The 14,013-nt window shown below is 39.9% G+C and overlaps 1 protein-coding gene across 1 annotated transcript in view; it reads left to right on the top strand.

Annotated features, from left to right (window-relative positions):
* The window catches only part of RNF150 (ring finger protein 150), a 238,526-nt gene extending 225,089 nt beyond the window's left edge, over positions 1-13,437 (top strand). The window contains exon 7 of the mRNA XM_027117053.1: positions 11,922-13,437. Coding sequence (XP_026972854.1) covers positions 11,922-12,040 — 119 coding nt within the window. The 3' untranslated portion in view covers positions 12,041-13,437. The remainder of the gene's footprint in view (positions 1-11,921) is intronic.
* The last annotated feature ends 576 nt before the right edge of the window (positions 13,438-14,013 follow it).

The following is a 14,013-nucleotide window of genomic DNA, read 5'->3' as shown; positions in this document are numbered from 1 at the left end:
TGTGCAGGCTCAGCGGCCATGGCTCACGGGCCCAGCCGCTCCGCGGCATGTGGGATCTTCCCGGACCGGGGCACGAACCCATGTCCCCTGCATCGGCAGGCGGACTCTCAACCACTGCGCCACCAGGGAAGCCCAAGTGCCTCCTACTTCTGAAAGAGTGCGGTGGGATTCTGAAATGGGAATGTTGACAATGGGTGGCCCTGAGCCAGCGAAGCCCGATGTGCCCAAGAGAGGACAGGCCAGATCTCAGGTTGGAAGGAACTTTAAGTCATCCAGCCCCACCGTTATAGACAGTTATATCAAACCCCCAGCAGAACTACAACTGCAGTGTCCATTTCACAAAGGGAAACCTGTGACTCTTTAGGTAACACTTTATGTATTAAAGAGGAAAGGAATAAACCAAAGATATTAATCACTTATGGACTAAATGGAATTAATAAAAACAAATCCTGCCACTAAGAATTTTTGGGTTAACCACAGTTAGCCTACTGATGGATTTTACTTAGAATTAAATGTGGAAATATGTGACAGCAGTAGTTATGGATCAACAAAATCGGTCACAAAGCTCCATTTAAAACAGTGTTTTCTGCTCACCATCTAATCAGGTGCTTTCTAACATTGTGATAAAGAGATTCAAGACGGAGCATTAGATACTTGGGATCAGTCTTTAAATCCACCAAAATACCTTCTCTATGCTGAAGTAAATAAAACATAAAAGAAGCAGACTCATAGAGAACAAAGTAGTGCTTACCAGTGGGGATGGGGTTAAAGGGCAATTTAGGGGTGGGGGATTGAGGCACAAACTGCTGGGTATAAGATAGGCTCAAGGATGTATTGCACAACACAGGGAATATAGCCATTATTTTGTAATAACTGTAAATGGAAAGTAACCTTTAAAGTTGTATAAAAATAAAAAAGTAGTAAAAAATAAAATAAACTATCACTTCAATTTGTCCTCTTACCTCCATTCCTATTACAACAAGCCACCACCATGTTTCATCTGTTTTGCTGCCGTGGTTTCTTCTGGATTATCTCCACCCTTGACCTACCAATCTATTCTTCACGTAACAGCAAGAGTGCTCCTTTAAAATATTAAGCAGATCATATTACTCCCTGTTTAAATTCTCTCAATGTCCAAGAGAGGAAAGTGTGTCAAGTAGGTATTATACTACTGTGTCAAAGGGACTAAGGCTTTTTTTTTGTTTGTGAAATAGGAATAATAATACCCACATCAAAGGGTTATTGTGAGAATTCAGTAAAGGCCAATGTTATTTTTGCATTCATTTTATATTAGCTTTTTCAGGGAAGAAGATAAAATTCGGTGAACATTTATATTATTGTTAATTGTTACTTTACACTCCTCAGTTAGTACCGCCTACAGAGAACCTTCTAAATGTTTTAGTGTCAACATTTTTATTTGTATTATTTTGGCCTCAAAGTAAAACATCTGCCTTGATTAAAGGATAAAACCCTGCTTTTAAAAATTATGGAGCAGGGCCTCCCTGGTGGTGCAGTGGTTGAGAATCTGCCTGCTAATGCAGGGGACATGGGTTCGAGCCCTGGTCTGGGAAGATCCCACATGCCATGGAGCAGCTAGGCCCGTGAGCCACAACTACTGAGCCTGCACATCTGGAGCCTGTGCTCCGCAACAGGAGAGGCCACGATAGTGAGAGGCCCGCGCACAGCGATGAAGAGTGGCCCCCACTTGCCACAACTAGAGAAAGCCCTCGCACAGAAACGAAAGACGCAACACAGCAAAAATAAATTAATTAATTAATAAACTCCTACCCCCAGCATCTTCTAAAAAATATATATATATATATGGAGCAAACCAAGTTCAATTAAAAACACAGGACAGAGTAAAGAATAATTTCAGATGTCTTCAGATCATTTTTTTAAGATTTGGCATGGAAAATGATTAGATATTGTGACTGATGCAATGTCACATCATGAAAATTGCACCATTTTTGGAAAATCTCTATTTTTATTGGTTTGAATTCATCTTTGCCTAGAGCAGTGCAGGACAATTTCCAAAATAGCCCCATGAATTCAACAGCCCATAGTTATAGCAGTCCCCACAGCCCTTTTCTCTTTCAATTCACACATTCCGATTTAGAAAACACCACGCTGAGAATGAATCCTTGAAATCTGCTGAGGCTGGTGGCTGAGAAGATAGGAGTGTAGGTGAAAAGCTGCAGGTACAGTAAGCTATCTCTACACAAGTCAACTCTCATCTGTGCTTCCTTTTGTACTAGCTCCATGTGAAAGCTATAAGATCACTCCATGGTGAGCTCTTCTGTTGACTTATAGTTTACTTGTGAGCTGTCATTTTTGGCTTCTTGTGAACTAAATTGGTTCATGGACTATTGTCCAAAAGAACAAGAAGAAGGAGAAGGAGAAAGAGGGGCAGGTGAAGGGGGAAGGGAAGGGAGAGAATATATCTCTACAGTACAGCCCTCATTTTTAAAATTTTTTAAATTTTTTATATAATTTTTAAAGGTTACACTCCATTTACAGGTATTACAAAATATTGGCCATATTCCCTTGTGTCGTACAATACATCCTTGTAGCCTGTCTTACACCCAGTAGTTTGTGCCTCCCACTCCCCCCACATCATGACCCTCCCCCTCCCCCCACTGGTAACCACTAGTTTGTTCTATCTGTGAGTCTGCTTCCTTTTTTGTTGTATTCACTAGTTTTGTTGTATTTTTTAGATTCCACATATAAGTGATATCATACAGTATTTGTCTTTCTCTGTCTGACTTGTTTCACTTAGCATAACACCCTCCCAGTCTATCCATGTTGCTGCAAGTGGCAAAATTTCATTCTTTTTTATAGCTGAGTAGTATTCCATTGTACATATATATGTATATATATCACATCTTCTTTATCCATTCAGCTGTCGATGGACACTTAGGTTGCTTCCATATCTTTGGCCCTCATTTTTTATCTCCAGGAATAAGAATATTTCAGGTTTCTTTACACCGCAAAGTAGTGATTTCTCCCATTTAGTACATACTTGTACTAAATATACACTAGCAAACCTTCTTTTTGATTAAGGAAAAAAAATTTTAATAGAAAGCAACATGTTGAAGGGTTATGACAAAAGAAACACAACTCTTTCTCACTGGTAATTCTATTAAATAATTATTGAGCACCTGCCGTGTATGAGGAACTGTGCTAGACTGGCATCAGCATATACATGAATAAACTGTAACAACTGGAAAGGACTCTAAGATATCTAGAACAAACTTTCATTTTATAGACATTTAAATTCTAGTCCTAAAGGAGAAAGTGACTTATACCAAGTAACATGTGTAGTTACTTATAGCCGAGACTAGAATACCGTCTCCTAAAGTAAGATAGGATCCCAGATCTCCTAAATATAATTTTCAGTATATAATTTTCTCATTGTAAAAGTGATGCTTACAGAGAGCACTGAGTAAAAAGAGTGGATTGAACACATGAAATTACTTCCAGCCACTCCTAAAACCCCACAAAAACTATAGCAAAGGGATGTTTGTAAGGCATAGACCAACATGGACAGGGAAAATGTAAAAAGAGACAAAGGCAAAATTTGGGCAACTGGGAAAAAAATAAGGGGTCATTGACCTAGTGGACCTAAAAATCAGAGCGAGGTCATTTCCCTGGCTATGCAGGTTGTATCCAGCTGAAATTCAGTGCCCACTGCTCACTCAGCCTCCAGAGTGAAAGCTTCCTCCAGGTGGTGCTGAGTGCAGCCTACACAACAGCAAGCCACAGCCCTGCAGAGAAAACAAGTGCGAAGCAGGAAGGGGAGGGCCATCCTAGTCTGCATCAAAGAATTCCCCAAAGGTCAGGGATGGAAGGTACCAGATGGCTCTGGAGAGGAGGATAAATGGGAAGGAAGTACCACACACACAAAATAAAGATGGGCTATACATACAGGTATAGATACAGATAGAGATATGGATGTGGATACAGATATAGATATAGATACAGATATTTAGCCAGCCTAGAATGTATACAGTATGAGGCAGGAATCCAGTTTCACCTTTTTCTAAATGACTAGTTTTATTGAATTTTTGTTGAATGTCACCATTTTCAAAGACTAAATACCGTACTTCTATCTTCCAAGATCTGCTTCCAAAGTTTTATTCTACCCATTGATCTGTCTACATTTCTACGAACCTCATGCACTTTTGTGTCTGGGAAACATTTTAGATCTCAGTCTTTAGGTATATCCCTGTGGGATACCTCATTTCTCTAAAACTGATTCTAAGACCATAACTCTTTGTTAGTTCTCTGTTTGCCTCCTTTTAAACATCTGAAGAATTCACTACCCTTCATGAAACTCATATATTTTTCTTAACTGCACTTCAACATGAAATAAATTATATCAATGATTATGAGAGCAAAAGTGTATTATAACCATCCGCATTCTTTAGCACTTAAATGTTTTGCTGGTCTTTTAATTGCGTACTTCTTCTGCAGGGTAATGGAACATACAAGATCTTCTGGTTTTAAAGCTGCCTTATAGGCAGCTGAGCTCCCCAGCCTCCCTGTTCATACTCCCTAGCTTGCCTCTGCATCCCAGTCATATTTAAATACAGTCTGATGTCCGTCTGCACAAGGCTCCCTATCACCTACAGCCATCTGTGCTTGCTATTGCTAGTGCTTAAAAGATTCATCTTTCTCATTCATCTGGCTAAAATACAAGTTATCCTATAGGACTCAGTTTAGATATCGCAGCCTGTGGGAAGCCTTCTTTGATTCACTAAATCGTTTTGTAGCCCCATTACCTGCTCCTATAAAACCGGTACATCTTCCAGCAAAGTGCTTCTCCTGTTGGGTGGTAATTGACAAGTAAATGGTCTGCCTGTCTACTGGACAGTAAGCTCCTTGAGGTCTGGAACTGCCTCGCTCTCACCTATATCCCTACAGTTAGCATAAGCCTTAGCACATAGGAGGTACTCAATAATTATGTCTTGAGTGAATGAATGATATCTGTTCATTGAAGAATGGCTAGGAGTAAAACTAAATTTTTTTAAAGAAAAGAAAATAATTATAAACACTAAAACTTGAGACAACTCTTATTAACATTTTTGGTTTTCTTGCTTCTACTTAACTTTCTCGGTCAATTTCACTGCACTACAAACTCTCTGGAAACATCACTTTAGTGATTATAACCAGAAGATTGTCCTTTAGAAGAAATATAGTTTACTGAGATATTTTTTACTGTTGGGCTTCTTGCAATGTTTTGCTGCTATAAATAATGCTTAAATGAATAGTTTTGCATCTCTGATAATTCCTCTATAATGCATTCTGGAAATGAAATTACTGAGTGAAAATTTCAGTTGTGAGTGCAGTTGATCAAAATACCTACCTCAATGTAGCCTTAACTGTAATACACTCTTTTTTAAAGAGTGAAGATTTCATAAAAAATAAGAATAGCTTCTTTTTACCTGATATTTATTGTCCATTTATATTACATTTTTGTGAACTGTATAACAGTAACCTTTACCAATTTTTCTGTTGGACTCTTAGTTTTTCTTATTTAGTTAAAAGCTCTCTGTTAAGAATACAGTCCTCAAAGATTGGTTCAAGATGGCGGAGTAAGAGGACGTGCTCTCACTCCCTCTTGCAAGAGTACTGGAATCACAACCAACTGCTGAACAGTCATCGACAGGAAGACACTGGAATGCACCCAAAAAGATACCCCACATCCAAAGACAAAGGAGAAGCCACAATGTGATGGTAGGAGGGGCGCAATCACAATAAAATCAAATCCCATAACTGCTGGGTGGTGACTCACAAACTGGAAAACACTTATACCACAGAAGTCCACCCACTGGAGTGAAGGCTCTGAGCCCCATGTCAGGCTTCCCAACCTGGAGGTCCGGCAACGGGAGGTGGAATTCCTAAAGAATCAGACTTTGAAGGTTAGCGGGATTTGACTACAGGACTTTGACAGGACTGGAGAAACAGAGACTCCACTCTTGGAGGGCACACACAAAGTAGTGTGTGCATCAGGACCCAGGGGAAGGAGCAGTGACCCCATAGGAGACTGAACCAGACCTACCTGCTAGTGTTAGAGGGTCTCCTGCAGAGGCAGGGGGTGGCTGTGTCTCACCGTGAGGACAGGACACTGGCCACAGAAGTTCTGGGAAGTACTCCTTGTCATGAGCCCTCCCAGAGTCCGCCATTAGCCCCACCAAAGAACCCAGGCAGGCTCCAGTGTGGGGTTGCCTCAGGCCAAACAATCAACAGGGAGGGAACCCAGCCCCACCCATCAGCAAACAAGCAGATTAAAGTTTTACTGAGCTCTGCCCACCAGAGCAACAGTCAGCTCTACCCACCACCAGTCCCCCCCATCAAGAAACTTGCACAAGCCTCTTAGATAGCCTCATCCACCAGAGGGCAGACAGCAGAAGCAACAAGAACTACAATCCTGCAGCCTGTGGAACAAAAACCACATTCACAGAAAGACAGACAAGGTGAAAAGGCAGAGGGCTATGTACCAGATGAAGGAACAAGATAAAACCCCAGAAAAACAACTAAATGAAGTGGAGATAGGCAACCTTCCAGAAAAAGAATTCAGAATAATGATAGTGAAGATGATCCAGGACCTCAGAAAAAGAATGGAGGCAAAGATCGAGAAGATGCAAGAAATGTTTTAACGAAGACCTAGAAGAATTAAAGAACAAACAAACAGATGAGCAATACAATAACTGAAATGAAAAATATACTAGAAGGAATCAATAGCAGAATAACTGAGGCAGAAGGATGGATAAGTGACCTGGAAGACAGAATGGTGGAATTCACTGCTGCAGAACAGAATAAAGAAAAAAAAATGAAAAGAAATGAAGACAGCCTAAGAGATGTCTGGGACAACATTAAACGCAACAACATTTGCATTATAGGGGTCCCAGAAGGAGAAGAGAGAGAGAAAGGACCCAAGAAAATATTTGAAGAGATTATAGTAAAAACCTTACCTAACATGGGAAAGGAAATAGCCACCCAAGTCCAGGAAGCGCAGAGAGTCCCATACAGGATAAACCCAAGGAGAAACACGCCGAGACACATAGTAATCAAATTGGCAAAAATTAAAGACAAAGACAAATTATTGAAAGCAGCAAGGGAAAAATGAAAAATAACATACAAGGGAACTCCCATAAGGTTAACAGCTGATATCTCAACAGAAACTCTACAAGCCAGAAGGCAGTGGCATGACTTATTTAAAGTGATAAAAGTAACAAAGATTACTCTACCCAGCAAGGATCTCATTCAGATTCAATGGAGAAATCAAAAGCTTTACAGACAAGCAAAAGCTAAGAGAATTAAGCACCACCAAACCAGCTCTACAACAAATGCTAAAGGAACTTCTCTAAGTGGGAAACACAAGAGAAGAAAAGACCTACAAAAACAAACCCAAAACAGTTAAGAAAATGGTCATAGGAACATACATATCAATAATTACCTTAAACGTGAATGGATTAAATGCTCCAACCAAAAGACACATGCTTGCTGAATGGATACAAAAACAAGACCCATATATATGCTGTCTACAACAGACCCACTTCAGACCTAAGGACACATTCAGACTGAAAGTGAGGGGATGGAAAAAGATATTCCATGCAAATGGAAATCAAAAGAAAGCTGGAGTAGCAATACTCATTTCAGATAAAATAGACTTTAAAATAAAGAATGTTACAAGAGACAAGGAAGGACACTACATAATGATCAAGGGATCAATCCAAGAAGAAGAAATAATGATTATAAATATATATGCACCCAGCATAGGAGCACCTCAATACATAAGTCAACTGCTAACAGCTATAAAATAGGAAATCGACAGTAACAAAATAATAGTGGGGGACTTTAACACCTCACTTACACCAATGAACAGATCATCCAAACAGAAAATTAATAAGGAAACACAAGCTTTAAATAACACAATAGAGCAGAGACATTTAATTGATATTTATAGGACATTCCATCCAAAAACAGCAGATTACACTTTCTTCTCAAGTGCTCATGGAACATTCTCCAGGATAGATCACATCTTGGGTCACAATTCAAGCCTCAGTAAATCTTAAAAAATTGAAATCATATCAAGCCTCTTTTCTTACCACAATGCTATGAGATTAGAAATCAATTACAGGGAAAAAAACATAAAAAACACAAACACATGGAGGCTAAGCAATACATTACTAAATAACCAAGAGATCACTGAAGAAATCAAAGAGGAAATCAGAAAATACCTAGAGACAAATGACAATGAAAACATGACAATCCAAAACCTATGGGATGCAGCAAGAGCAGTTCTAAGAGGGAAGTTTATAGCAATACAATCCTACCTCAAGAAACAAGAAACATCTCAAATAAACAACCTAACCTTACACCTAAAAGAACTAGAGAAAGAAGAGCAAACAAAACCCAAAGTTAGTAGAAGGAAAGAAATCATAAAGATCAGAGCAGAAATAAATGAAATAGAAAAAAAGAAAACAATAGCAAAGATCAATAAAAATAAAAGTTGGTTCTTTGAGGAGATAAACAAAATTGATAAACCATTAGCCAGACTCATCAAGAAAAAGAGGGAGAGGATTCAAATCATTAAAATTAGAAATGAAAAAGGAGAAGTTACAACAGACTCCGCAGAAATACAAAGCATCCTAAGAGACTACTACAAGCAACTTTATGCCAATAAAATGGACAACCTGGAAGAAATGGACAAACTCTTAGAAAGGTATAACCTTCCAAGACTGAACCAGGAAGAAATAGAAAATAGGAACAGACCAATCACAAGTGATGAAATTGAAACTGTGATTAAAAATCTTCCAGCAAACAAAAGTCCAGGACCAGATGGCTTCACAGGTGAATTCTATCAAACATTTAGAGAAGAGCTAACACCCATCTTTCTCAAACTCTTCCAAAAAATTGCAGAGGAAGGAACACTCCCAAACTCATTCTATGAGGCCACCGTCACCCTGATACCAAAACCAGACAAAGATACTACAAAAGAAGAAAATTACAGACCAATATCACTGATGAATATAGATGCAAAACTCCTCAACAAAATCGTAGCAAACAGAATCCAGCAACACATTAAAATGATCACACACCATGATCAAGTGGGATTTATCCCAGCGATGCAAGGATTCTTCAATACATGCAAATCAGTCAACATGATACACCATATTAACAAATTGAAGAATAAAAACCATACGATCATCTCAATAGATGCAGAAAAAGCTTTTGACAAAATTCAACACCCATTTATGATAAAACCTCTCCAGAAAGTGGGCATAGAGAGAGCCTACCTCAGCATAATAATGGTCATATATGACAAACCCACAGCCAACATCATTCTCAATGGTGAAAAACTGAAAGCATTTCCTCTAAGATCAGGAACAAGACAAAGATGTCCACTCTCACCACTATCATTCAACATAGTTTTGGAAGTCCTAGCCACGGCAATCAGAGAAGAAAAAGAAATAAAAGGAATACAAATTGGAAAAGAAGAAGTAAAGCTGTCACTGTTTGCAGATGACATGATACTATACATAAAGAATCCTAAAGATGCCACCAGAAAACTACTAGAGCTAATCAATGAATTTGGTCAAGTTGCAGGATACAAAGTTAATGCACAGAAATCTCTTGCATTCCTATACACTAATGATGAAAAATCTGAAAGAGAAATTAAGGAGACACTCCCATTTACCATTGCAACAAAAAGAATAAAATACCTAGGAATAAACCTACCGAGGGAGACAAAAGACCTGTATGCAGAAAACTATAAGACTCTGATGAAAGAAATTAAAGATAATATCAACATATGGAGAGATATACCATGCTCTTGGATTGGAAGAATCAATATTGTGAAAATGACTACACTACCCAAATCAATCTACAGATTCAAAGCAATCCCTATCAAATTACCAATGGCATTTTTTACAGAACTAGAACAAAAAATCTTAAAGTTTGTATGGTGACACAAAAGACCCCGAATAGCCAAAGCAGTCTTGAGGGAAAAAAACGGAGCTGGAGGAATCAGACTCCCTGACTTCAGACTATATTACAAAGCTACAGTAATCAAGACAATATGGTACTGGCACAAACAGAAAAATATAGATCAATGGAACAAGGTAGAAAGCCCAGAGGTAAACCCACACACCTATGGTCAACTCATCTATGACAAAGGAGGCAAGGATATACAATGGAGAAAAGACAGTCTCTTCAATAAGTGGTGCTGGGGAAACTGGACAGCTACATGTAAAAGAATGAAATTAGAACACTCCCTAACACCATACACAAAAATAAACTCAAAATGGATTAGAGACCTAAATGTAAGACCGGACACTATAAAACTCTTAGAGGAAAACTTAGGAAGAATACTCTTTGACATAAATCACAGCAAGATCTTTTTTCATCCACCTCCTGGAGTAATGGAAATAAAAATAAACAAATGGGACCTAATGAAACTTAAAAGCTTTTGCACAGCAAAGGAAACCATAAACAAGACAAAAAGACAACCCTCAAAATGGGAGAAAATATTTGCAAATGAATCAACGGACAAAGGATTTACCTCCAAAATATATAAACAGCTCATGCAGCTCAATATTAAAAGAACAAACAACCCAATCCAAAAATGGGCAGAAGACTAAACAGACATTTCTGCAAAGAAGACATACAGATGGCCAAGAAGCACAGGAAAAGCTGCTCAACATCACTAATTATTAGAGGAATGCAAATCAAAACTACCGTGAGGTATCACCTCATACCAGTTAGAATGGGCATCATCTGAAAATCTACAAACAACAAATGCTGGAGAGGGTGTGGAGAAAAGGGAACCCTCTTGCACTGTTGGTGGGAATGTAAATGGATACAGCCACTATGTAGAACAGTATGAAGGTTCCTTAAAAAACTAAAAATAGAATTACCATATGACCCAGCAATCCCACTACTGGTCATATACCCAGCGAAAACCATAATTCAAAAAGACATATGCACCCCAATGTTCATTGCAGCACTATTTACAATAGCCAGGTCATGGAAGCAACCTAAATGCCCATCGACAGATGAATGGATAAAGAAGATGTGGTACGTATATACAGTGTAATATTACTCAGCCATAAAATGGAACGAAATTGGGTCATTTGTAGAGACATGGACGGATCTAGAGACTACCATGCAGAGTGAAGTAAGTCAGAAAGAGAGAAACAAATATCGTATATTAACGCATATATGTGGAGCTAGAAAAATGGTACAGATGAACTGGTTTGCAGGGCAGAAACTGAGACACAGATGTAGAGAACAAACGTACGGACACCAAGGGGGGAAAGTGGCGCGGTGGGGGGGTGGGGAATGGTGGTGTGATGAATTGGGAGATTGGGATTGACATATATACACTAATATGTATAAAATGGATAACTAATAAGAACCTGCTGTATAAAAAAAATAATAAAATAAAGTTCAAAAAAATGAATACAATCCTCTGTGAAATTTTTGCAGATATTCCCAGTGTGACATATACCTTTGATCTTATGTTTCATGTTTTAAATATTTTTAGCATTTTATATACATTTATCAATCTTTTCATTTGTGAATTGCTCAATTGCTTTTCCATGTAGCACTTCTTGCCTTACTTAGAGACGTTAGATACATTTTCTTCCTACTTAGATATATACTTATAAGATATATTTTCCTCTGGCTTCATTAGTTTCTTTTGTTTACATTTAACTTCTTGACCCATTTAGAGTTTATTTGGGGATGTAGTGTGAGAAAAGTCTCTAACTAGACTTTTTTTCTTTTTTTTACGAAGTAGCCTAACACCTTCTCTTGGGCTTCAATGAAATGTTATTAAAGGCAATTGTATTGAAATAATCAGCATCTGAAGACACAGCTCAGTGTTCACTGTGAACTCTGTTTCCCCCCACCAGGTGAGCAGGAACCAGCTATAAGCAGTGATTCTGACATCTCGCTGATCATGGCAATGGAGGTTGGACTGTCTGACGTAGAACTTTCCACCGACCAAGACTGCGAAGAGGTGAAATCTTGAAATGGCGAATATAGGAAAAAGGGATGATAGGACCCAAGGGGAAGGAAGGGAGGAGTGCCCCAAGACTGGACCAGGCACATGCACCTCCAGACCACCTTGGCAACTCCAGGGCACTCCACACAAGAATGGTACCGAAAAGCAATACCCAAAGTCACGTTCATCAGGACGCAGTTTCTCCGTCTCTACAACAGCTCATGGCCTCGGCACCTTTGACGTTGAAAGCTGATTTTCTCTCCCATGTCCTTGTAGGCACACACTTCCGAAGTTCCTCAAACAGACTGAAAAGACACTTTTAGGGCTTCTTCGTTTCATTTCAGTTTCTTGTTTTCCTATTTGGGGAATGTTGTTGATTTCTTTGGCGCTTTCTTTTTAAGGACTATGTGTAGTTTAAGTTCACTCTTTTGTTTTTCCTTTGATTCGCTCCAGCTTTTGTACAGAGTTCTGTTTAGAAGTTCCTGCTATGACCAGTTTGTATTCCATCTCTGAGATTAACGGCCTTGACCTCTCAGCATGAAGTGTGCATGGCTTTAGGAAGTGCCTCAGCACGTTGAAACAGTCTAAGGCCAGCTTTCGTTTAGAATCTGAATTCTTTTAAGTGGATCTTGGAAATGCCAGCTGCCAGAGACCCCAACACCAAGCTCTGAAACTGCTGAGGCCACTGCTCATTTTTTTTAGCTCCACACGCTGGCTTCCACTTGCCAGGCTCTGTTGAGGACCCACGTGACTTGAGAAGGAAGCTCTAGGGAGGCATTTCAATCCATCTGATTCTTAAGAGTCTTTGGCTGAAATTCTGAACTCACAAGTTCCCACTAGGGCATTAGCGCCATTCTCTGTGGCTGTAGGGCTTGTCTGTCACTGGGACTGCAAGCCTAGTTTTCAAACCAGATACCATATACTCTTCCCGAAAGCAAAATGTCTGTTTCCCCAAGGCTACAGCAGTCTTTTGTTACCTCCACAAATGCGTTCTGCAGGAGATGGAAGCTTTAGAAGAGATCCAGTCATCTTTGGATCCAACACAGTGAGGGCTGCAGTAGCATCTAGGTCTTACCTTAATTCCAATATGCTTCTGTTCAACCTCGCCAGACCTCGAGGGAGGATTTAGGTAAATCCTTAAGAAATTGCTTCCCAGGGCTCCCCTGACTGCTTCTAGATACCAAGTGAGGAGGGAGGTGTGATTTGATAAACCATTTGATCTAAAAAGTACAGCATGGGAATTGTTGATGTCAAGTTTCTCCTGACTGAGAGAAACAAAGAGGGAAAGGAAACGAGGTATCAAAGTGAATTCTAAAAATCCACCGGTGTTTTTTTTTGTTTGTTTGCGGTACGCCGGCCTCTCACTGTTGTGGCCTCTCCCGCTGCGGAGCACAGGCTCCGGACGCTCAGGCTCGGCGGCCATGGCTCACGGGCCCAGCCGCTCCGCGGCATGTAGGATCTTCCCGGACCGGGGCACGAACCCGTGTCCCCTGCATCGGCAGGCGGACTCTCAACCACTGTGCCACCAGGGAAGCCCCCCCACCGGTGTTTTTAAACTGTTTGTTTTTATTCTTTTTTTGACAGAAGTGTGCTATTTTTTTCAGTGGGCAGTTTTGTAATACATTGAGACTCTCCAGGGGCAGGGATGACTAAGGCAGTGTGAATAGCTTCTCTGGACCACCTCGACATCCGCGAAAGGCCATGCTGCTGTGTGGGTTACCTGGGAGAGAAAGCTTCTCTCACTGAGTTATTTATGTATGTGACGAGGCCCTTCTTCTCGCTACATGCATACTCATGCAAAAACAGAGTTTCGTTCTGCTGTAAGAGCTTGCTGCCTGCTGGAACACGGTGTACGTGTCAAGGGAGACCCCTGGCTGCTCTTTTTTCACCACCTTGAACAATTTCCTATTTGACACTTTCTAAGTAGGCAGCAAAGCAAGGAAAAGGATCACCACCTTCACAAATGTCACCTCTCTCTAGGAGTCCAACACTTGCAGTGA

The sequence above is a fragment of the Aethalodelphis obliquidens genome, unplaced genomic scaffold (assembly GCF_003676395.1).
Source record: "Aethalodelphis obliquidens isolate GAN/ISIS:26980383/991018 unplaced genomic scaffold, ASM367639v1 scaffold17, whole genome shotgun sequence".
Taxonomy (NCBI): Eukaryota; Metazoa; Chordata; class Mammalia; order Artiodactyla; family Delphinidae; genus Aethalodelphis; species Aethalodelphis obliquidens.
The sequence above is the reverse complement of the archived record's forward strand: the minus strand, read 5'-3'. Positions and strand labels throughout refer to the sequence as shown.